The 27,027-nt window shown below is 39.9% G+C and overlaps 1 protein-coding gene across 2 annotated transcripts in view; it reads left to right on the top strand.

The window, feature by feature from the left end:
• Nucleotides 1-27,027, top strand: part of tmem132e (transmembrane protein 132E) — a 1,169,142-nt gene that overhangs the window by 1,046,623 nt on the left and 95,492 nt on the right. For both annotated transcript variants that reach the window (XM_061962728.2, XM_061962727.2), the window contains exon 5: nucleotides 6,458-6,601. In XM_061962728.2, the coding sequence (XP_061818712.2) occupies nucleotides 6,458-6,601 (144 nt within the window). The remainder of the gene's footprint in view (nucleotides 1-6,457; nucleotides 6,602-27,027) is intronic.

Genomic DNA, 27,027 nt, shown 5'->3' with positions numbered 1-27,027 from the left:
TAAATGCTTCTACTGAGGTAGCATCTCTAATTGTTACCGGGAGGGCATTCCATAGTACTGGAGCCCGAATAGAAAACGCTCTATAGCCCGCAGACTTTTTTTGGGCTCTGGGAATCACTAATAAACCGGAGTTCTTTGAACGCAGATTTCTTGCCGGGACATATGGTACAATGCAATCGACAAGATAGGACGGAGCTAGACCGTGTAGTATTTTATACGTAAGTAGTAAAACCTTAAAGTCACTTCTTAAGTGCACAGGAAGCCAGTGCAGGTGAGCCAGTATAGGCGTAATATGATCAAACTTTCTTGTTCTTGTCAAAAGTCTAGCAGCCGCATTTTGTACCAACTGTAATTTTTTAATGCTAGACATAGGGAGACCCGAAAATAATACGTTACAGTAGTCGAGACGAGACTACTGTAACGTATTACAAAACATTTGTTTTACACTTATATGGTGAAAAAGGTTTTTTTTATGCCATATTAATTCATAAACGTTTAATACAGAACAGTGATATTATATTAAGTATGTGGTTGTTTTTTTACCTTTAGCGCAGGAGTAGGGAACCTATGGCTCGAGAGCCAGATGTGGCTCTTTTGATGACTGCATCTGGCTCTCAGATAAAACTTAGCTGACATTACTTAACCGGATAAGTACTGAATAATTCCGCTGGTAATCACAGTGTTAAAAATAACGTTCAAAATATAAAACATTCTCATGCATTTTAATCCATCCATCCGTTTTCTACCGCACCTGTTCAAGAAGTCGCATTAATGGTAAGAAGTATTTTATTTATTATTGGTTAGCTTCGGAATAACAACGTTATTAAAAAGAATGAGAGACTTATTATACTCTAAAAATGTTGGTCTTACTTAAAAATGCACGCATTTAGTTGTATTCAGTGTTAAAAAAAAATATTATATGGCTCTCACGGAAATACATTTTAAAATATTTGGCTTTCATGGCTCTCTCAGCCAAAAAAGTTCCCGACCCCTGCTTTAGCGTTTATATTTCACCGTGATTGTTGCGTCATTGTTGTTTTTGCTCAGTTATAAAAGATGTCGATCAAAGAGGCGGCCTGCAGTAGAGGAGCAATACATTGTCAATATTCAGAGTTTTATTGATTATAGCTAAAGTTAAAGTACCAATGATTGTCACACACACACACACCAGGTGTGGTGAAATTTGTCCTCTGCATTTGACCCATCCCCTTTTTCACCCCCCTGGGAGGTGAGGGGAGCAGTGGGCAGCAGCGGTGCCACGCCCGGAAATCATTTTTGGTGATTTAACTCCCAATTCCAACCCTTGATGCTGAGTAGTAATGGGTCCCATTTTCATAGTCTTTGGTATGACTCGGCCGGGGTTTGAACTCACAACCTACCGATCTCAGGGCGGACACTCTAACCACAACGCCACTGTGTAGTTAATATTTATATAATATAAAATAGTTAATATTATAAATCCCCACATTCGGTATTTTCATGTGCAAAACCAGTGAAGTTGGCACGTTGTGTAAATGGTAAATAAAAACAGAATACAATTATTTGCAAATGTGGGATCTGAGCCGAGGATGTCGTTGTGGCTTGTGCAGCCCTTTGAGACACTTGTGATTTAGGGCTATATAATTAAACTTTGATTGATTGATTGATTGAAATCATTTTCAACCTATATTCATCTGAATAGACTGCAAAGACAAGATACGTAACGTTCGAACTGGAAAACTGTATTTTTTGCAAATATTAGCTCATTTGGAATTTGATGCCTGCAACATGTTTCAAAAAAGCTGGCACAAGTGGCAAAAAAGACTGAGAAAGTTGAGGAACGCTGATCAAGCACTTATTTGGAACATCCCACGGGTGAACGGGTTAATTGGGAACAGGTGGGTGCCATGATTGGGTATAAAAGCAGCTTCCTTGAAATGCTCAGTCATTCACAAACAAGGATGGGGCGAGGGTCACCACTTTGTGAACAAATGCGTGAGCAAATTGTCCAACAGTTTAAGAACAACATTTCTCAACGAGCTATTGCAAGGAATTTAGGGATTTCACCATTCGTAATATTATCAAAATTTCCCAAGTTTTGGGGATTTATGCAGATCCCAAATACACAAAAACAGGTAGGTAAAGTTGGTTTTGCATAATCGGTCTTTAAAGTGACACACACATCAAGGGACACAGTGTCACTCCTTGTTTCATAATGCATCCATGCTTCAGTATCGATGCACTCATCAATATTTAAAGGAATGAAAATTAATCTTATCGAAGTAATAATAATTTCAACAATGGTTATTCCTTCACATGTATTTGGTGGGAAAGTGTTTATTTCTGCAGGAATATTTATATGTTGATTGTTTATTATTTTAAATTTATTTTAATATTTACAATAAATTATGTTTTAATTTTAAATTAATGAAAATAAATCTATCAAAGTAACAATAGTTTAAACAATGGTTATCTCTTGTATTCCTTCACACGTATTTGGTGGAGCAGTGTTATTTCTGCGTGGATAGTTATATCCTGATTGTTGATTTTTTTTGCATGTATTATTTTTAAATATTTACAATAAATCAAATATGTTTTAAGTTTAAAATAATGAAAATAAATCTATCAAAATAAAACTTTTTTTTTTTTAATGGTTGAGTTCAAGTTAAAGTACCCATGATTGTCACACGCACACTAGGTGTAGCAAATTTATTCTCAGCATTTGATCCATCACCCTTGATCACCCCTCCGGGGAGCAGTGAGCAGCAGTGGTGGCCACGCCCGGGAATCATTTTTGGTGATTTATCCCCCAATTCGTCTGTCTATCAGTGTTGGCCCTCTGGTGAGGTGGCGACTTGTCCAGGGTGTACCACGCCTTCCACCTGAATGCAGCTGAGATAGGCTCCAGCACCCCCCGCGACCCCGAAAGGGACAAGCGGTAGAAAATGGTTGAATGGGTGGTTATCCCATTTATTCCTTCTTATTTATTTGGTGGGAAAGTGTTTATTTCTGCAGGAATATTTATATGTTGATTGTTTATTATTTCACATGTATTATTTTAATATTTACAATAAATTATGTTTTTAATTTTAAATTAAAGAAAATAAATCTATCAAAGTAACAATAGTTTAAACAATGGTTTTCCCTTGTATTCCTTCACACGTATTTGGTGGAACAGTGTTATTTCTGCGTGGATAGTTATATCCTGATTGTTGATTTCTTTTGCATGTATTATTTTTAAATATTTACAATAAATTAAATATGTTTTAAGTTTAAAATAATGAAAATAAATCTATCAAAATAAACTTTTTTTTTTTTCTTTTTTTTTAATGGTTGAGTTATAAAGTTAAAGTACCCATGATTGTCACACACACACTAGGTGTAGCAAATGTAATCTCAGCATTTGATCCATCACCCTTGATCACCCCCCTGGGAAGTGAGGGGAGCAGTGAGCAGCAGCGGTGGCCACGCCCGGGAATCATTTTTGGTGATTTAACCCCCAATTCGTCTGTCTATCAGTGTTAGCCCTCTGATGAGGTGGCGACTTGTCCAGGGTGTACCCCGCCCTCCGCCCGAATGCAGCCAAGATAGGCTCCAGCACCCCACGCGACCCCGAAAGGGACAAGCGGTAGAAAATGGTTGGATGGATGGTTATCCCTTTTATTCCTTCATATGTATTTGGTGGGAAAGTGTTTATTTCTGCTTTGATTTGATTGTTTATTTGTTTTTGTATTATTTAGATGTTTACAATAAATAATAAAGTTAAATGCGTTAAAATGTAATATCGGAAATTATCGGTATTGTTTTTTTTATCATCGGTATCGGGGTTTTTTTTTTTTTTTGTTTTTTTTTTTTTTTTTGGGTTTTTTTATTAAATCAACATAAAAAACACAAGATACACTTACAGTTAGGGCACCAACCCAACAAAACTCCCTCCCCCATTTACACTCATTTACACTCATTCACACAAAATAATTGTTTCTTTCTGTTATTAATGTTCTGGTTCCTACATTATATATCAATATATATCAATACAGTCTGCAAGGGATACAGTCCGTAAGCACACGTGATTGTGCGTGCTGCTGGTCCACTAATAGTACTAACCTTTAACAGTTAATTTTACTCATTTTCATTCATTACTAGTTTCTATGTAACTGTTTTTATATTGTTTTACTTTCTTTTTTATTTCAAGAAAATGTTTTTAATTTATTTATCTTATTTTATTAATTTTTTTAAAAAGTACCTTATCTTCACCATACCTGGCTGTCCAAATTACCCAAATTAGGCATAATAATGTGTTAATTCCACGACTGCATATATCAATCAATCAATCTCAATCAATCTTTATTTATATAGCCCTAAATCACAAGTGTCTCAAAGGGCTGCACAAGCCACAACGACATCCTCGGTACAAAGCCCACATACGGGCAAGGAAAAACTCACCCCAGTGGGACGTCGATGTGAATGACTATGAGAAACCTTGGAGAGGACCGCATATGTGGGTAACCCCCCCCCCCTCTAGGGGAGACCGAAAGCAATGGATGTCGAGTGGGTCTGACATAATATTGTGAGAGTCCAGTCCATAGTGGATCCAACATAATAGTAAGAGTCCAGTCCATAGTGGGGCCAGCAGGACACCATCCCGAGCGGAGACGGGTCAGCAGCGCAGAGATGTTCCCTGCCGATGCACAGGCGAGCGGTCCACCCCGGGTCCCGACTCTGGACAGCCAGCACTTCATCCATGGCCACCGGACCTGTGCCCCCCCCCCCCCCCCCCCTCAAGGAAAAGGGGAGCAGAGGAGAAAAGAAAAGAAACGGCAGATCAACTGGTCTAACAGGGGGGCTATTTAAAGGCTAGAGTATACAAATGAGTTTTAAGATGGGACTTAAATGCTTCTACTGAGGTAGCATCTCTAATTGTTACCGGGAGGGCATTCCATAGTACTGGAGCCCGAATAGAAAACGCTCTATAGCCCGCAGACTTTTTTTGGGCTCTGGGAATCACTAATAAGCCGGAGTTCTTTGAACGCAGACTTCTTGCCGGGACATATGGTACAATGCAATCGACAAGATAGGACGGAGCTAGACCGTGTAGTATTTTATACGTAAGTAGTAAAACCTTAAAGTCACATCTTAAGTGCACAGGAAGCCAGTGCAGGTGAGCCAGTATAGGCGTAATATGATCAAACTTTCTTGTTCTTGTCAAAAGTCTAGCAGCCGCATTTTGTACCAACTGTAATCTTTTAATGCTAGACATAGGGAGCCCCGAAAATAATACGTTACAATAGTCGAGACGAGACGTAACGAACGCATGAATAATGATCTCAGTGTCGCTAGTGGATAAAATAGAACAAATTTTAGCGATATTACGGAGATGAAAGAAGGCCGTTTTAGTAACACTCTTAATGTGTGACTCAAACGAGAGAGTTGGGTCGAAGATAATACCCAGATTCTTTACTGATTCGCCTTGTGTAATTGTTTGGTTGTCAAATGTTAAGGTGGTATTATTAAATAAATGTCGGTGTTTAGCAGGACCGATAATCAGCATTTCCGTTTTCTTGGCGTTGAGTTGCAAGAAGTTAGCGGACATCCATTGTTTAATTTCATTAAGACACGCCTCCAGCTGACTACAATCCGGCGTGTTGGTCAGCTTTAGGGGCATGTAGAGTTGGGTGTCATCAGCATAACAATGAAAGCTAACACCGTATTTGCGTATGATGTCGCCTAGCGGCAGCATGTAAATACTAAAGAGTGCAGGGCCAAGAACCGAACCCTGAGGAACTCCGCACGTTACCTTAACATAGTCCGAGGTCACATTATTATGGTCGGAGTTCTTTGAACGCAGATTTCTTGCCGGGACATATGGTACAATGCAATCGACAAGATAGGACGGAGCTAGACCGTGTAGTATTTTATACGTAAGTAGTAAAACCTTAAAGTCATCGGTTGATATCGGTAATTAAAGAGTTGGACAATATCGGAATATCGGATATCGGCAAAAAGCCATTATCGGACATCCCTAATAAAAAAATTGTTTTATTTGAAAAACAAAACACAATTAATATTTCTTTAACAGACAATGCTCAGAAAAGTGCTTTTCTACATGAATATCACTATTTCAATTAAGTTATCAGGATTACATTTTGTCCATATTAGTTTTGTTGGCCTTGACCTTTAGTTTCTTTTTGACGATTTGAGCCTTCAGTTGGGATTGAGACACAAGCCTGCTGTCACTCATTAAAGACCACAGTTTGATTGTTCTTTGAATTCAAGCCTTTTCATCCTTGAAAAGGAGCAAAAACTGCATTTGAAGTATAGTTGATGTAATCCGTTGCAAGGCGCCTCCCGCTAAAACGTCACTTGGGAGGTCTGATGTCTTTTTTTTTTTTTTTTTTTACCTAATACGGACATGTGTAATTAACGCTGACGAAACCTGGTGGAAAATGTCCTTTTTTTTAATGTGTGCCTTCTCCCGCAGGACACGGAGATAATCAACACGGCCATCCTGACGGGCCGCACGGTGGCCATCCCCGTCAAGATGGTCTCCATAGAGATGAACGGCGCGGTCACGGACGTCTCGGCCTTCGTGCAGTGCAAGTCGTCCAACGAAGACATCGTTAAGGTAGACCAAACCTGATTTCCTCGACCTGCCGCCCGCTTTCTGTCTGCCGGAGAAAGTCAATTTGCGGACAAGTAATCTCTTTACTTTCCGCTTAATACAGAAGAGTGGCGCTGCTCAGTGAGCTTGTGTGTGTGTGTGTGTGTGTGTGTGTGTGTGTGTGTGTGTGTGTGTGTGTGTGTGTGTGTGTGTGTGTGTGTGTGTGTGTGTGTGTGTGTGTGTGTGTGTGTGTGTGTGTGTGTGTGTGTGCGCACACACTCCTGCTTTGATTCTTCAAATAAAATCAATAGTTCATAAAAGTGGACAGATACATCAACATGGTTTGCAGTAAAAGCTCCATAATGTCCATCTCATGTTGTGGAGGGCAAAAACCCCCCCAGCCCTCATGTTGTTAACTTTAGTGCCCTGGCTGCAGGCGAACTCGATGCAGAAAAACATAAGCACAGAACGCTGCCCGGACTCCCCCCCCCCACCCCCTCACGCTGCGTTTGTCGAGGCAATATGTTCAAGAGGTTATTATTCGCTCCGCTCAATTACCAGCTGAGTGGATAGACAAAAGTTATAGCGATAAGGGCTAAATGTGCTCTGCACTGCAAAATAAAATAAAAATAAAGAAAAACAATGCAATATTTTAAAGCTCGCACAGAGATAGATAAAGCTGCTCCTGCCATGTTGTGGAGTTAAAAAAAACAACATCATTAGGTTGCCTACAGCCACAGCTGTTAATGACCATTGGCGTTGTTAGGCATATTTTAGGGGGGCTCAAGGCCCCCTAAAATATTCTTAAGCCCCCCTAAATAATTTAGTGTTTTTTTGTTTTTTTTTTACAAATACATAGTCATTATAAAGTGGCCCGAATATGAGTTTAAATAAATAATCATATAACCTGTTATTCAATCAATCAATCAATCAATCTTTATTTATATAGCCCTAAATCACAAGTGTCTCAAAGGGCTGCACAAGCCACAACGACATCCTCGGTACAAAGCCCACATACGGGCAAGGAAAAACTCACCCCAGTGGGACGTCGATGTGAATGACTATGAGAAACCTTGGAGAGGACCGCATATGTGGGTAACCCCCCCCCTCTAGGGGAGACCGAAAGCAATGGATGTCGAGTGGGTCTGACATAATATTGTGAGAGTCCAGTCCATAGTGGATCCAACATAATAGTAAGAGTCCAGTCCATAGTGGGGCCAGCAGGACACCATCCCGAGCGGAGACGGGTCAGCAGCGCAGAGATGTTCCCAGCCGATGCACAGGCGAGCGGTCCACCCCGGGTCCCGACTCTGGACAGCCAGCACTTCATCCATGGCCACCGGACCTGTGCCCCCCCCCCTCAAGGAAAAGGGGAGCAGAGGAGAAAAGAAAAGAAACGGCAGATCAACTGGTCTAACAGGGGGGCTATTTAAAGGCTAGAGTATACAAATGAGTTTTAAGATGGGACTTAAATGCTTCTACTGAGGTAGCATCTCTAATTGTTACCGGGAGGGCATTCCATAGTACTGGAGCCCGAATAGAAAACGCTCTATAGCCCGCAGACTTTTTTTGGGCTCTGGGAATCACTAATAAGCCGGAGTTCTTTGAACGCAGATTTCTTGCCGGGACATATGGTACAATGCAATCGACAAGATAGGACGGAGCTAGACCGTGTAGTATTTTATACCTAAGTAGTAAAACCTTAAAGTCACATCTTAAGTGCACAGGAAGCCAGTGCAGGTGAGCCAGTATAGGCGTAATATGATCAAACTTTCTTGTTCTTGTCAAAAGTCTAGCAGCCGCATTTTGTACCAACTGTAATTTTTTAATGCTAGACATAGGGAGACCCGAAAATAATACGTTACAGTAGTCGAGACGAGACGTAACGAACGCATGAATAATGATCTCAGCGTCGCTAGTGGATAAAATAGAACGAATTTTAGCGATATTACGGAGATGAAAGAAGGCCGTTTTCGTAACACTCTTAATGTGTGATTCAAACGAGAGAGTTGGGTCGAAGATAATAAAATAAATATTATTCACTGTTTCCCCTCACTTCGTAGCGTAAGGTAGAGAGCCCCTTTAGTGCGTCGGTATCCAATCCATTCCACTTGTTCATATAGAAAATGCCCACATCACTCAAATTCCAGCCCGCATTTTCTCTGCGACCTTGCTTGCGGTCCTGCACGTGTACGAAGCACATTATCTTCCTTTACAATGAGTGAAGCTGCACAAAACCTTGTGTGTGCAATTGTAAATAATTTAGTTTTTAAGTTTTGTGCTTCTTGTAGAATCTATATAAAGTAATATACATTAGCCTATTGTTAAAATAATGAAAAAAAACATCATTAAATATATTTGTTTTATTGTATTGTTACATTAATAGCTATTGTATTATTATAGGATGGCATTTCACAGGATTTTCAGAGGGAGGAAAAACCAAGACATTTAATATAAAATGTAAAATGAATAAATACATAAAAAGAAAAAAAAAAGAAAAAATGGTTAAAAGCCATCGTCCCGGGGAGCATTTCATTTCGTGCCGTGCATTTTTTTTTAAATAATAATAATAACAATGAATAATTTCTAAGTCTTTGTTTGCCGTTTGTGAAGTTTTGTGCTTGCGCGTAACGTTCGCTCGCATCCTGTGCATCCCCTGGGGGCTAAGCCCCCCCTGTCCTTAAAAGCTAGTGACGCCCCTCTTAATGACATTGGGCCCCATTCAGCAACCGATCTTTTAAGAACAAATTTTGTTCTAAGGCCCACTTACGAAGTTTTTAATGTTTTCTTAGCTGGGATTTGTTCGTAGGTAAGAACAAAATCTACGAGTGCTCCAGGGCACTCTTAGGGTGGCCTATTTGTTCTTAAGTGTGACATGTTCCCTTACTTCTATTGTCTAATGTTACATTAATATCGTCGATAGATAGACACATACCGTATTTTTCGGAGTATAAGTCGCTCCGGAGTATAAGTCGCATCGGCCGAAAATGCATAATAAAGAAGGAAAAAAAACATGTATAAGTCGCACTGGCGTATAAGTCGCATTTTTGAGGGGAAATGTATTTGATAAAAGCCAACACCAAGAATAGACATTTGAAAGGCAATTTAAAATAAATAAAGAATAGTGAACAACAGGCTGAATAAGTGTACGTTATATGAGGCATAAATAACCAACTGGTATGTTCATCCATCCATCCATCTTCTTCCGCTTATCCGAGGTCGGGTCGCGGGGGCAGCAGCCTAAGCAGGAAAGCCCAGACTTCCCTCTCCCCAGCCACTTCGTCCAGCTCTTCCCGGGGGATCCCGAGGCGTTCCCAGGCCAGCCGGGAGACATAGTCTTCCCAACGTGTCCTGGGTCTTCCCCGTGGCCTCGGACGTGCCCTAAACACATCCTGACCAGATGCCCGAACCACCTCATCTGGCTCCTCTCGATGTGGAGGAGCAGCGGCTTTACTTTGAGCTCCCCCCGGATGACAGAGCTTCTCACCCTATCTCTAAGGGAGAGCCCCGCCACCCGGCGGAGGAAACTCATTTCGGCCGCTTGTACCCGTGATCTTGTCCTTTCGGTCATAACCCAAAGCTCATGACCATAGGTGAGGATGGGAACGTAGATTGACCGGTAAATCGAGAGCTTTGCCTTCCGGCTCAGCTCCTTCTTCACCACAACGGATCGATACAGAGTCCGCATTACGGAAGACGCCGCACCGATCCGCCTGTCGATCTCACGATCCACTCTTCCCTCACTCGTGAACAAGACTCTGAGGTACTTGAACTCCTCCACTTGGGGGAAGATCTCCTCCCCAACCCGGAGATGGCACTCCACCCTTTTCCGGGCGAGAACTATGGACTCGGACTTGGAGGTGCTGAGTCTCATCCCAGTCGCTTCACACTCAGCTGCGAACCGATCCAGTGAGAACTGAAGATCCTGGCCAGATGAAGCCTGGTATGTCAACGTAACATATTATGGTAAGAGTCATTCAAATAACTATAACATATAGAACATGCTATATGTTTACCAAACAATCTGTCACTCCTAATCGCTAAATCCCATGAAATCTTATACGTCTAGTCTCTTACGTGAATGAGCTAAATAATATTATTTGATATTTTACGGTAATGTGTTAATAATTTCACACATAAGTCGCTCCTGAGTATAAGTCGCACCCCCGGCTAAACTATGAAAAAAACAGCGACTTATAGTCCGAAAAATACGGTAGATAGATAGAGATACATAACGATATATATATATATATATATATATATATATATATATATATATATATATATATATATATATATATATATATATATATATATATATATATATATATATATATATATATATAAAATTACCGGGAGCGGTAATTTAGTGATTGGTGACTCTTTAAAAGACCAACAGGCCTCTCACACCCCTTGTTGCAACTCAACTCACGCAATGGCAATGCTTTAGCTGCTACTGCAAGATGCCGCAGATCGTGCCATGGGGAGGGAGCGCATTATTCAAAACCATGTAGACCTATTTGCTCGAAGTGACGAATATTTATTTGAACGCTTTAGGCTACCTCAGCAGTCCCCCCTTTCTTAAACTTACGTTTTGACATTATGTATTTCCCCCAGTGGGATATTGCGAATTTCTCTTCTGTAATCTGTTTGTGTTTTCTCCGTGTGTTTGATGTGGAATTGTGCCCTTATATGGGGAATTAAGGGTGTTTACCTATGCAAAGTACGGAATTAAGGGTGTTTACATATGCAGAATGGTGAAATAAGGGCATGTTTATATGCAAATTATGATAGACACGCATGCGCTAACCATTTGGCATTCAGCAACTTAAGAACAGCAGGTGGGAACAATTTGGCCGTTTAAGAACACGTCATTAATTTGAATGGACTCCTCTTGGGAAATCACTTAGGAAGAAAGATGAGAGGAAAAGTTAGGAACTTATTGCTGAATGGGGCCCAATGTGTTTTGACCAGTGATGTGCCGTCAGGGCCAGCAAGGCCTTCTCCGCTGGCCTAACATAACCAGAAATCATGATCAAATAAGTAGTATATTACCGTTTTTAATTCATACTTTATTAGTACCGGTATACCGTACAACCCTACTAAAGACTCAAAGCACTTTACATAGTGAAACCCAATTATCTACATCTTTGAGCTACATCTAAACCAGTGTGGGTGGCACTTGGAGCAGGTGGGTAAAGTGTCTCGCCCAAGGACACGGTAGAGTGACTAGGATGGCGGAAGCGGGGATCGAACCTGGAACCCTTCAAGTTTCTGCCACGGCCGCTCTACCAACCATCTCTGTGGGTGTATATACTGTATATGCTAGCATCCCGCCTCAGAGACAAAGAGAGTGGTTGTGTTATGTTATGTCGGTCTTGAACCCCAAAATGGAAAAGACGGCTAGCATAGTTCAGGTAAACATGACTTTAATGTAAAAAAATAGTCCAACTGGGAAGTTACAAGCGAAACAAAACAATGCTCTAGCCCAGGGGTCTCAAACTCAATTTACCTGGGGGCCACTGGATGCAGAAACTGGGTGAGTCTGTGCCGCAAGAAAATATTTCTTAAAAAAAAACTAGCATGCACTTTTTAATGAATTCACCTTCTTTGAATGGCTTTCCCGCCCTAGCAACCATCTCACTCACCATGTAGCTAGCTTTGACTGCTGCATCGCTCTTTTCGCTTGCTTTCTTGACGAAATCTTGTTGCCTCAGTAGACTGGTTTTAAAATTTGCAACCCGGTTCCCTCTCTCATCTCCCTGGTATTTTGCATACTCCTCAGCATGTCTAGTTGTATAATGACGTTTCAAATTGTATTCCTTGTGCACCGCAACTTTCTCTGTATCAACTACAGAAAAGAGCTATAAGGATTATTCATAAAGTAGATTACTTAGAACACACTAACATATTATTTATTAATTCGGGTTTATTGAAATTACAGGAGCTAGTAAAGTTACAGACATTATGTGTCATGTTTAAGGCTGAAAGTAAAACATTACCAGCAAATTTACAAAAAATGTTTGTCATCATTTCTGAGAATGAAGAGCAGAGAAGAAAAGGTCATTTCCAACATCAGTATTCAAGGACAACTTTAAAACAAATGTGCATATCAGTGGTGGGGGTTAAACTATGGAATTCTCTTTACAATGAGGGGGGAGTGTTTTTGTAGCCCGGAAGAGTTAGGGCTGCAAAGGATTCTGGGAATTTGTTCTGTTGTGTTTATGTTGTGTTTAGGTGCGAATGTTCTCCCAAAATGTGTTTGTCATTCTTGTTTGGTGTGGGTTCACAGTGTGGTGCATATTTGTAACCGTGTTAAAATATAAATAAAATATGAACACCCTCAGTGTGACATGTTCCTCAAGTATGTCGTGCAATAACTTGCGTGTGTCTGCAGTAGCTGCATACAACATGTGTCTGGGCCGGCACGCTGTTAGTACGGAGAAAAAGATGATGCGGTGACAGTTTCTAGAGGACACTAAAGGCAGTGCCATCATAGCAGGCCCTCAATATTGTCGAGAACCTTATACCACACCGTGATCCTTCAGCTCCGCACACAACGTTGTCAAGCGCCATTCATTTAAAACTCGCAGGCCGCACTAACATTAAACGTTCATATTAAGGTGGGGGCCGCAAAATAACGTCTCGCGGGCCGCGTGTTTGAGACCCCTGCTCTAGCCCGATTGGCAATCTGTAACATGTGTGGGAGACAGCACTGGGGGAAACAGGATGTAGCACTGAAAATAAGAGCGCTGGAAAGGAAACAATACCAAACGCAGTAAAGAAAATAAACAAACCTGTCGACAGGGTTCACTGCGTTTATGTTTTTCTGCTATGATAACTTAAAAAGTTCTATGTGGGGTTTTAAATGAGGAAATGTCAGAAATGGGATTACGAGCAAGTGAGTACATTTTGGGGGTGATCCGGATCACCGTCTGGATTCAAAACATTTTTTACTATATGAAGGTATGGCCTGGCAGAGGTCTGAGTGCTTTTCTAGTTTTGTTCAGTCAACTACACATGCGGCCGGCGACTATAGACGAGTGAATATAGGCGCAGGTGAAATTGATTGACAGTGCTTCCTAAGTGTACTCCCTTTCATTTTTGTAACGCTAAGCCAGCAAATGATTGGCTTTTCAATCTAACAAACAAGATGGATTCAAGTGGAGAAACCTCACCATTTCCTTTTTTTTCTCTCTTTTTTTTCTTTTTTAAAGGTTGCATGGCACGGCGAATTTAGTTCCGCGCGAATAAATTGCACTCAGCGGGATGCAGCCGTGCCAGATGTGACTCGCCGTGACATCAACTTTGACTTTTCAGCCTCGTCTCCCAAAATCGTGCAAAATGTTCCCGTCTTTTGAGTGTCTCCTGGAGAATAAAACAACATATGGTTGTTCATATTTTTGTTAGGAGGGGGGGTTTTATTCTTACGTGGCTCCTTTTCAAGGATTCAAGGCACTTTATTGTCATACTAGACCACACGTGAGATGGAACGAAATTTTGTACGAGTGCGGGGGTCGGCAACCCGCGGCTCTGGAGTGTGTGAAAGTGGAAAATATTAATATGGTTTCTGTAGGAGGACAAACATAACATAAACCTTCACTGTTTTTGTTATACATGCTTCACTGATGAGAGTATTTGGGTTTTGTCCTAGTAATTTTAGCGGTCCTCGAACTCCCCGTAGTTTGTTCACATGCACAACTTTCTTCGACGCTGCCACAGAAAGACGTGTTTTATGCCACTCCTTTGTCTCATTTTGTCCACCAAATGTTTTATGCTGTGCGTGAATGCACAAAGGTGAGCTTTGTTGATGTACAGGTAAAAGCCAGTAAATTAGAATATTTTGAAAAACTTGATTTATTTCAGTAATTGCATTCAAAAGGTGTAACTTGTACATTATATTTATTCATTGCACACAGACTGATGCATTCAAATGTTTATTTCATTTAATTTTGATGATTTGAAGTGGCAACAAATGAAAATCCAAAATTCCGTGTGTCACAAAATTAGAATATTATTTAAGGCTAATACAAAAAAGGGATTTTTAGAAATGTTGGCCAACTGAAAAGTATGAAAATGAAAAATATGAGCATGTACAATACTCAATACTTGGTTGGAGCTCCTTTTGCCTCAATTACTGCGTTAATGCGGCGTGGCATGGAGTCGATGAGTTTCTGGCACTGCTCAGGTGTTATGAGAGCCCAGGTTGCTCTGATAGTGGCCTTCAACTCTTCTGCGTTTTTGGGTCTGGCATTCTGCATCTTCCTTTTCACAATACCCCACAGATTTTCTATGGGGCTAAGGTCAGGGGAGTTGGCGGGCCAATTTAGAACAGAAATACCATGGTCCGTAAACCAGGCACGGGTAGATTTTGCGCTGTGTGCAGGCGCCAAGTCCTGTTGGAACTTGAAATCTCCATCTCCATAGAGCAGGTCAGCAGCAGGAAGCATGAAGTGCTCTAAAACTTGCTGGTAGACGGCTGCGTTGACCCTGGATCTCAGGAAACAGAGTGGACCGACACCAGCAGATGACATGGCACACCAAACCATCACCCAACCATGCAAATTTTGCATTTCCTTTGGAAATCGAGGTCCCAGAGTCTGGAGGAAGACAGGAGAGGCACAGGATCCACGTTGCCTGAAGTCTAGTGTAAAGTTTCCACCATCAGTGATGGTTTGGGGTGCCATGTCATCTGCTGGTGTCGGTCCACTCTGTGACGTGAGCAATTTGGCCGCCATCTTGAAGTGCTGATGAGGAGCCGGCGAGCAGCCGAAACTGACAGATGACAGGTAGAAAACAAAGATGGTGGTGTTCAGCGTTTTCCTGCTCAAATGAGCGGACTGTTGAAAATAGGAATCGGGGGATTACTTTTCACAAGTGAGATTTAACATTAACGTACTATTGGTTGTATTTTATGAAAATAATATTACCACAGAGTTGAGAAGGATCAAAGATCTTCAATATTTGTATGTGAAAATGATGACGATGAAGATGACATGGCACCCCAAACCATCACCCAACCATGCAAATTTTGCATTTCCTTTGGAAATCGAGGTCCCAGAGTCTGGAGGAAGACAGGAGAGGCACAGGATCCACGTTGCCTGAAGTCTAGTGTAAAGTTTCCACCATCAGTGATGTAATTGACTTGTGTGGAGTGATAATCAGGTATATTTGGTCACTGCATGACTGCAAGCTTATCGATGCTAACATGCTATTTAGTCTAGCTCAGTGGTTCTTAACCTTGTAGGAGGTACCGAACCCCACCAGTTTCATATGCGCATTCACCGAACCCTTCTTTAGTGAAAACTAAAATGTTGTTTTTTTTCACATTCAAGACAAATGTATATGTTTTTGGTAACACTTTAATGTTGGGAACATATTCTAAGTAACAAAGACTTAATTTAGAGTTTTTTGGACACTAGAGGAACATATTCTAAGTAACAAAGACTTAATTTAGAGTTATTTGGTTAGGGTTAGGGCCAGGGTTAGGGTTATAATAAGGCCATGCCGAATAAGGCATTAATAAGCAGTGTTGGGACTAACGCGTTACAAAGTACTGTAACGCCGTTAGTTTCGGCGGTAACTAGTAATCTAACGCGTTATTTTTTTTTATTCAGTAATTTAGTTACCGTTACTACATGATGCGTTACTGCGTTATTTTACGTTACTTTTGATGTAGTATCGGCTAGAAACAGAAGCGCTGCGGTGTCGCGTTCTTCTGAATCTTCCTCTGTCACAAGCCGGAGAGAAGAAAAGAGGCGCGGTCTATGTGTGTGTGTGTGGGGTGAGGTGATCCGCGGTTTGATATATGAAACAAACAAAAAAAAGTTGTTGTCACGTTCAGTCCACACACAGCGTGGTCATGGCGAGCGGAGTAACGGAGGAGCTTGAACGCCCCCGCCATTGAATCGGTGTGTTTATAAGTGCAGACTCGGTTGTGCAAAACTAGGGTTTTAAACACATGCTGAACGTGCTTGAACCACGTTACGACATCCCGTCGCGCACCCACTTCAGCAATAAGATTGTGCCAGATCCTTATGAGCAGGAGAAGAAAAAAGTTGTGGATGAACTATCCCGAGCATCAGCTGTTGCGCTCATGACAGACGGGTGGACGTCCAGCGGAACTATAAGCCCTCACTTCATCACAGCAGACTGGGAGATGAGAAGACACGCCCCCTCTACGAGAGTCACCTTGCGCAGGTGCTGACACAAGCAGTGGAGGAATGGAAGATAAAGATATCCCAGTCACACGTGATAATGCCAAAAATCAAATAATTACAGAGAATGAGGCAGCACTGGGACCACAGATAGGTGCTTTGCACATGTAGTGAATTTGGCATCACAGAAGGGAATCTCAGTCAATAGGATGGAGCGCCTCTTTGGGAGGATCAGGAAGGTTTCTTACTTCCACCCAAGCACAACAGCTGCTCATGTGCTTAAGACAAAGCAAGAAATGCTAAAGCTGCCTGCTCATACATGATGTCCCAACGAGGTGGAACTCCACTTATGATATGTTGGAGCAGCAGGCAGCTATATACTCTGCATTGACCCACAACACCCTGAAGACAAATGTCACCCTGTCTGATGATGATGTGAGAGTGGCAGATGAGGTCCTCCAGGTGCTTAAAAGTGTTCCATCTCTACTGAGCACTGAAACTTCACCATCTGTGTCAATGATCCTGCCACTGAAAACAAGGATTCTACAATCCATGGCTCCAAGTGTGGAAGACAGCAGCATCACTCCAGATGTCAGCCTTTATTTCACTACCTATGTTTCAAGGAAGATGATGTTTCTTCTTATGTTGCACTTAAACTTGTTTTTTATTAATGGTCATTGGTCCAAGTTTAAAGAAAGGAGGAATGCCTTTTTATGTTGCACTGTTTTTCATTCATTATGTTAAAAGGAAAATAAAAATGTATGTCAAGTTGATCAACAGATTGTATTATTCTCCAGTGCAATAACAGTACTGAAATGAAGGCAAAAAGGGCATTAATGGGAGCTTTAAAAAAAAAAAGAAGAAAAAAAGAAGTAACTAAATAGTTACTTTTCACAGTAACGCATTGCTTTTTGGTGTAAGTAACTGAGTTAGTAACTGAGTTACTTTTGAAATAAAGTAACTAGTAACTGTAACTAGTTACTGGTTTTCAGTAACTAACCCAACACTGTTAATAAGTACTTAATAATGACTAGTTAAGAGCCAATATGTTACTAATTTGCATGTTAATAAGCAACTAATTAATGGTGAATATGTTCCCCATACTAAAGTGTTACCATGTTTTATTACTGGTGCACAAAATGAACCGTGCATGAACATCACCTTGTTCAAAGAACAAAACCAACACACATAAACTCACAACAAATTACACACCTGCAAATCAGTGTGACTTCTGCTGTTACCGTATCCGTAATACGCCGATAGGGAGAAGTTTTTATTTACACAATGATTCGGGTGTGTTTTGACCTCCGCCGAACCCCTGAGCCCAACTCACCGAACCCCTAGGGTTCGATCGAACCCAGGTTAAGAACTACTGGTCTAGCCGTATGTACATATTGTATCATTATGCTTTGTTTGTAGGTATATTTCAGCTCATTTAATTGTTCCTTTACTTATGTCCTTTAATGTATATTTGCACATCTCATGACACATTATGTGTATGTAATATTCGCTGCATTTGTGTGCCGTTATAGACCACAGCAAACATTACTCCGCGTGCAAAGATTGTAATAAATCCATTAGAAGAAGACAGCCTGCCGTTTCCTCAAACCACACACATCTATACCTTTGGCCATTCTTTTTTTTTTTTTTTTTATTGACATCCAGCATCAGACATTCCTATCCATTACATCATATTCACATAAATAATATATCTATTGTCTGCCCTAAATGTCAAGATATTTTTGTTTATATCCCACCCATACCCCTCACCGCCCCCCCAAAAAAGAAAGAAACAACCAAAAAAACAAAGTAATATCTACAAATACATCAATAAACAAAGAAAAAAAAATAAAAATAAAAATAAATAATACATTAATAATAATAGTAATCAGAAATAAAATAGAATATAAACAGATATATATATATATATATATATATATATATATATATATATATATATATATATATATATATATATGTATATATATATGTATATATATGTATATATATACATATATATATGTATATATATACATATATATATGTATATATTAGAGATGCGCGGATAGGCAATTTATTTCATCCGCAACCGCGTCAGAAAGTCGTCAACCATCCGCCATCCACCCGATGTAACGTTTGATCAGAACTGCACCCGCCCGCCATCCGCCCGTTGTTATATATCTAATATTAATTAAAAAAAAAAAAAAAAGGGTGAAAACTACGCGAATTGCACCTTGCGCAGACAAGATTTTTCGATCGGACACGGAGGAATTAGCGATGTAAAAGACCACGTTGGGACAAAAAAACACAAGTCTAATGCCGTTGCTAGCGATACAAGTGGAAAACTTTCAACGTTTTTCGTCGCCCAAACAGATTCTTTGGATGTGATAAATGCCGAAGTTTTATTTACGGAGGCAATAATTGAGCATGGACTTCCAATCGCACTGGCTGATCACATGGGACAGTTAATAATGTAATGCAACCTTTAAAAATCATTACGCGGTGATCGCGATCCCAAAAATAAACTTTTCTTGCATGATAATGTCCAGAAAAATTTGCTTTATATTACTATAGAGTCCTTTTAACGAATGAGTTTGATGGTTTATCACAAACCTTAAATGAAATTCCATGGCCACCGTCCTGCTCTCTATATCAACCAGGGTGAGCCCCACCCCTTTCGTGAGCGCACTGCGAAAGCGGACGAGGCGGGGTGTCGGTGCGGTGGGCGCGGTAGTGACCCTGGACGTGCGTCGGGCCCTTCTCGCGGATCGCCTCAGCTACGGCTCCCGGTGGGGCCCTCTCGGGGGAAGGGGCCTCGGTCCCGGACCCCGGCGAGGCGTCCCTTCTCCGCTCCGTAAAAGTGTCCATCTCTTTTTTTTTTTTTTCTTCTGTTGTGGCATATGCAGCAGGTGCCTGCTCGTTTTTCGTATGTGGGTAACAACATTTAACTATGTATATATATTTCCGAATTGGTTTAACTGCCACCCGCAAAAAAAATAAAAAAATAAAAAAAATATCTAATTAATCCGCCCGACCCGACCCGCGAGCGGATAAAATCTTATTGTTTTTAATTTCATCCGCCCGATCCGCGGATAATCCGCGGACTCCGCGGTTGTGTCCGCAAACCGCGCATCTCTAGTATATATATATATATATATATATATATTTATATATACATACATACATATATACACATATAGGGAGTAATCCCTTTTTTTCTTTTTCTTTTTGCAATACAATCACTAATTCGGAAAATTTAAAGTCAGGTTTATGGGGCGTGACATAGTTGGCCCAATTTTCCCAGTATGAAGTAAATTTCTCCAATTTATAATTAATAAAGGCGGTTATCTTCTCCATTTTATATATGTCCATTGTTGTTTCCATTCATTGCTTCAAAGTTGGGCTCTCCTGGGATATCCATTTCCTATTAATGGTCTTTTTACAAGTCACCGGTAGGATATTCATTAAGTGTTTATCTTTCTTCAGCCAGTCCTGAGGTACATGTCCAAAAAACAAAGTTTTACTTTCGAGGGGTATTTCACGTTTGAAAATATCCTGTAGAGCTTGGTGTATCTCTTTCCAATAGTCCTTTATGGTGGAGCAGTCCCAGAAAACATGGTAGTGATTTGCATTTGAATTCCCACAATTTCTCCAGCAGGCAGGGGAGTTGTTATCATAGTGAGACTTCTGAGAAGGTGTAATAAAAAATCTGATCAAACTTTTCTAGCCAAACTCCCTCCACTTGGGTGAGCTGGTACAAGTGCATTGATATTTCCATATTATTGTCCATTCTTCCTCAGATATATGTATCCCTCCTTCCTTCTTCTATTTTGTTTTAATATATGAAGGTGGATATGATTTCATATTCAACAGACCCTTATACAAGCATGAAACAGTTCTATCAATAACGTCTGAATTGTAGGCTTTTATATATACAGTTCAATCAAACATATATTCGTCTTTGTGACGCTTTTCACCTTCATTTTAACAAAATGCCGTAACTGCAAATATCGATAGAAGTCTTGGTTTTCTAATATATATGTCCTTTTAATAGTTTCAAAACTAAGCATTTTTTTATCTTTCATTATGGTTCCAGGAGTTATCTCACCCTCCGAGAAGCCTCCGTTTTACTAATGTAAGAATGTGTAGAATAAATATTATAACATTGATTAATAGGAATATTTTATACACAGAATAAATTGTTATATTGTACTCCAAATAGAATGTAAAAACAATGACAGCAAACCAATTAAAAACCCAGTTCAACACAGTTGGGTTTTGCGGCTATATTTATATATTTTGTGCGAGGTACTTTCACATGAGCATGGTCATGAACACCAAAACCACTGACAATGTAGTCTTAGCGCCTCATGATGTTACACTTCTACTCCTGCACCCCAATAAGTGAGATTGACTTGAAATTTCTCACACAGCTCAACAAATCACACCCTGTAACTTAAAAGTGTTTTTACCTAATCAACGCAAAGTTTGCTACACGCCTGTAGGAGACTGACATGCACAAAAGTGTAGAATTTGAGAAAGATTGGGTGAAAAATATGGCTGCCATCGAGCAAAAGAGGCGAGATTTGGCAACTAATTGTCCATAAGTCCTTAACCATTTGTATCAATGATTATAAAACATGTCTATGGATGTTCTCATTCATCCAGGTCGTTGTAATCTGAGGGCATTCAATTGATCGCAACTGGACTGTTTGGTTTGTCTTAGAAGAAGTTTGTCATCCAAGCAGACTTTGTCAGTTCATACTCATAGACTGAGATTGTCTATGACACTAATCAATTAGTCATCAGATCAATTTAGTCGATTAGTCTCCGACTAGTTCTGGCCAATCTATACCGACTAGTCTCAAACTAGAGCCAACCAATCTTAATCAACTAATCTCAGATTTGATCTGACCAACCTAAATCGACTATTCTCCGATTAAATTTTACCAATATGGGTCGCCTAGTTTTATACTAGATCTCATAGATTTGACTAATCTAACTTGAATAGTCTCAGATTATATACTATAGTTGACCAATCTAGGTTGGCTAGTCTTAGACTAAACCAGTTAGATCTGACTAATCTAAATTGACTAGTCTAAGACTAGATTTGGTCAATCGAGGTTGACTAGTTTCAGACTAGATTGGATCGATCTAGGTTGATTAGTCTCAGACTAGATCTGACCAATCTAGGTCGACTAGTCTCAGACTAGATCTGACGGATCTAAATCGGCTAGTCTGAGACTAGATCCGGCCAGTATAAATCGACTAGACTCAGACGAGCTCTGACCGATCTAAATTGACCTGTCTCAGACTAGATCTGACCAATCTAAGTCGGCTAGTCTCAGACAAGATCTGACCAATCTAAATCAACTAGTCTCAGGCTAGATCTGACCAATCTAAGTTGACTAGGAATATTTTATAAACAGAATACATTTGTATATTGTACTCCAAATAGAATGTAAAAGCAATGACAGCAAACCAATTAAAAACCCAGTTCAACAGTTGGTTTTGCGGTTATATGTATATATTTTGTGCAAGGTTCATCAGTTCATGCTCAGACTTAAATTGTCTATGACACTAGTCAACTAGTCATCAGATAAATTTAGTCGATTAGTCTCCTACTAGTTTTGACCAATCTATATCGGCTAGTCTCAGACAAGATCTAACCAATCTAAATCAACTAATCTCAGATGTGATCTGACCAACCTAAATCGACAGATTATATTTTACCATTATGGGTCACCTAGTTTTATACTATGTCTCATAGATCTGACCAATTTATATCGACTAGTCTCAAACTAGATCCAACCAATCTAAATCAACTAATCTCAGATATGATCTGACCAACCTAAATCAACTATTCTCAGATTAGATTTTACCAATATGGGTCGCCTAGTTTTATACTAGATCTCATAGATCTGACTAATCTAATTTGAATAATCTCAGACTACAGTTGACCAATCTAGGTTGACTAGCCTTAGACTAAACCAGTTAGATCCGACCAATCTAAATTGACTAGTCCAAGACTAGATTTGATCAATATAGGTTGACTAGTCTCAGACTAGATTAGATCGATCTAGGTTGATTAGTCTCAGATTAGATCTGACGGATCTAAATCAACTAGATCTGACGGATCTAAGACGGCTAGTCTGAGACTAGATCCGACAAATCTAAATCGACTAGACTCAGACGAGCTCTGACCGAGCTAAATTGACCTGTCTCAGATTAGATCTGACCAATCTAAGTTGACTAGTCTCAGACTAGATCTGACCTATAAAAATCGGCTAGTCTGGGACTAGATCTGACCAATCTAAATCAACTAGTCTCAGACTAGATCCGACCAGTCTCAATCGACTAGGAACATTTTATAAACAGAATACATTTGTATATTGCACTCCAAATACAATGTAAAAACTGACAGCAAACCAATTAAAAACCCAGTTCAAAACAGTTGGTTTTGCTGTTATATTTATATATTTTTTGCAAGGTTCATCAGTTCATGTTCATAGACTTAAATTGTCTATGACACTAGTCAACTAGTCATCAGATCAATTTAGTCGATTAGTCTCTGACTAGTACTGACCAATCTATATCGACTAGTCTCAGACAAGATCTAACCAATCTAAATCAACGAATCTCAGATTTGATCTGACCTACCTAAATCGACAGATTAGATTTTACCAATATGGGTCGCCTAGTTTTATACTATGTCTCAATTATTTGACCAATCTAACTTGAATAATCTCAGACTAGGTCTGACCAATCTAGGTTGGCTAGTCTTAGACTAGATCTGACCGTTCTAAATCGACTAGTCTTGGACTAGATCTGGCCAATCTAAATCAACATATCTCAGACTAGATCTGATCAGTCTAAATTGACTCGTCTCAGACTAGATCTGGCAAATATAGGTTGGCTAGTCTCTGAGTAGATCTAAACAATCTGATTTGGCTAGTCTCTGAGTAGATCTAAACAATCTGATTTGGCTAGTCTCTGACTAGATCCAAACAATCTGATTTGGCTAGTCTCAGACAATATCCGATCAGTCTAGGTCAGGTCGGCTAGTCTCAGACTAGATCTGACCAATGTCTATGGGCATTAACTGACGAATTGTCTTCTAGAACAAGCTGAAGAGTCCAGTTGTGAGAAAATTATCATAAAACTGAATGTATTACATGTATATGAGCGTGTCTTCACAAGTATTTTGAGCACACAGAAAATGTCACCCTAAAGGTTGAATTAAATCCTTATCTGCATCAAAATTCTGTGTGTTTTTCATTACACCAAGTATACGCCCTCACAAAGTTTGGCACAAACCTTTGTCCTATTTTTTTCGGCAGAATCCTACTTACTTGCGAACGAACGGCAATGAAAGTATTCATCTCTATGCACTAATAAATCCTTTGTGTCTCCGCAAGGCCTTTTTGAGACGGGATTGACTATAAGAGTTTACAGAGCGAGACATCGTATTGACTGCGGGAGAGGTGTCCTTCGTATACTACGTATACAAACAAGCATGAGTTACTCGGACTGGTGCTGATGACCTCCCCCTGGTGGCGAATACAGCATATCCACAGACAAGAACAGGTGTCGCGGTGCGTTCAGGCGCGTAGAGGGGTGGGAGTGTCTCCGCAACATCATTTTTCATTTTTCATTATCCATTAAAGCCAAGAAGCTGAGCAATGTGCGATATTGAGCCGGCTTGCTTGAGTAACCCTGCCTGCGATCATTTAGAAGCAGTCCTTCAGGCGCAGGAAGTACATTTGACAGTTCAATAAAATCCCCCTTCCAGCCTACCACAGATTATCACATTGATAGGAATTTTCAGTGACACACATTTTTGTTGCTAATTAAATTGCTTTGGGCCAAAAAAAAAAAAAAGAAACTCTTTGGGAATACATATTTAGAATTTGATGTAATCTCGTATTTTTCATAGTTTAATTAAATGAATGTTCAAATCCTGGATAAGGACACATTTCTTTAAAGATTATCCCTCTTGAATTTTGATCAATTGCAAATAATCACAGTAAATCAACTCAAAAAAAGACCACAACATTTTGACTCAAACACATTTTATTTCCAGAATGTCAAGCACAAACAATTGTTCAATATGTTTAATGCACGTAATTTGCTTAAAACTAAAAGTTCAGACAGGGTTTATTTTGAAGCGAGGTTTGCCATCGTGCACACCAGCTGGAATCTGATGGGTAAATGATACCTCAGTGAGTGTATGACCCACTCTCTACTAGGAATACCGAGTACCGGTGTTCTTTGGTACCAGTTCCTAATTGGGTCGGTCCATGAGGGCCGTTAAGATTTTGGACAAATGATACGGCTATTGGTTTTTTTTTTTTTTATCCAGCTGATAATAATCATGACACACTGTCCCTTTTCACTCTAAAAATACACGGGTACGATCTAAAAATACACTTAGAATAATCACAAATAAGGAAGCAACGCCACACCAAAGTTTGTAACATTTCCTCCACAAAAATCCCTCAAACTAATAAGAGTTAGTGTCAAATTAACGTGAACGTGCTATACTAAAGACTAAAAATGGAACCCATTACCTCCCTGCTTTGCACTTCTGCATCAAGGGTTGGAATTGGGGGTTAAATCACCAAAATGATTCCCGGGCGCAGCTACCGCTGCTGCTCACTGCTCCCCTCACCTCTCAGGAGGTGGAACAAGGGGATGCAGAGAGTAATTTTACCACACCTCGTGTGTGAGTGACTATTAGTGGTACTTTTACTCATGCACTTCATCAACCATCCTCATAGCTTTCCGGTAATTCACCAGCCAATATTAATCCATTCATAGGCGCCGATCCTGTGGGTGCTTCGGGGCCCGAGCACCCACGGACAATGCCGAGCACCCACTTAGACTTAGACTTAGACTTCCTTTTTGTTGTCATTCAAATTTGAACTTTACAGCACAGAGAAGAACGAAATTTCGTTACATAAGCTCATGGTAGTGCAGGATAAAAAAGCAATAAGGTGCATGTATAAATAAATAGATATGTATAAATAATATATATATATAAAATAAATAAATATATATAAATAAATAAATAGATTACTGTACAGATAAATATATTGCACTTTTATTATATTGCACGTGGGATTGATGGCAAATTCTTTCTCACCAGTTGTTTTGTCATTAAGTTACAATTACAGTTTGAGTCCAATACGTTAAATGGCAGGAGTGTATAGTTTATGGTGGGTTTTTTTGGTTCTTTTTTGTCCCCTAAAAAGTGTTAATACTGTAAGTATAGTACTTATTGCGCACCAGCCGTTTGATTGTAACGCACATCTTAGTTGTAATTTTCATTAGAACATTTTGGAGGTGTTTTTTGGGGGAAATTTATTTGATAAAACCCAACACCAAGAATAGACATTTGAAAGGCAATTTAAAATAAATAAAGAATAGTGAACAACAGGCTGAATAAGTGTACGTTATATGAGGCATAAATAACCAACTGGTATGTTAACGTAACATATTATGGTAAGAGTCATTCAAATAACTATAACATATAGAACATGCTATACGTTTACCAAACAATCTGTCACTCCTAATCGCTAAATCCCATGAAATCTTATACGTCTAGTCTCTTACGTGAATGAGCTAAATAATATTATTTGATATTTTACGGTAATGTGTTAATCATTTCACACATAAGTCGCTCCTGAGTATAAGTCGCACCCCCGGACAAACTATGAAAAAAACTGCGACTTATAGTCCGAAAAATACGGTACTTATTTTTCAACCTTGTCAAATGATAGAAATAACCTTTGAAAAATACATTTACACACATTAAATACAATACATTCATGATAAATAAAAATAAATGGGTTTCTAAAATAAACTTCACCACTTAGTCATAATTTCTGCGCTTAAGAAACTTCTCCTTGACTTTAGCTGCAGACTTCTCCTGTTTGTTTGAGATTGTCCTTACTACACCCAGGTGGTGGAAAAGTGAATTACAACTGAGTACCGGTGCATCCCATAGGGACCACAGCTGAAAATCTGATATTTTTGGAGAGGCCTCCAGGGGGCGCTCGGGGCCCAACAATGATTAAGAAACACAGTGCTAAGCTATTTGAAAAAAAACATATAGGTGACAAAGCAAATAATGGTCATCATTAATAATGAATTTAATTAACTTTCAAAACATGCCACTTCACCTTTGACCCCAGTGCCGCTCACACTGGTGAATGAATGATAGGTGGCGGTCGGAGGGGCCGTAGGCGCTAATTGGCAGCCACGCTTCCGGCAGTCTACACCAGGGCAGCT

Source organism: Nerophis lumbriciformis, linkage group LG09 (genome assembly GCF_033978685.3).
Source record: "Nerophis lumbriciformis linkage group LG09, RoL_Nlum_v2.1, whole genome shotgun sequence".
Classification (NCBI taxonomy): Eukaryota; Metazoa; Chordata; class Actinopteri; order Syngnathiformes; family Syngnathidae; genus Nerophis; species Nerophis lumbriciformis.
Note: the sequence above shows the minus strand (reverse complement) of the source record. Positions and strands in the feature narration are given on the sequence as shown.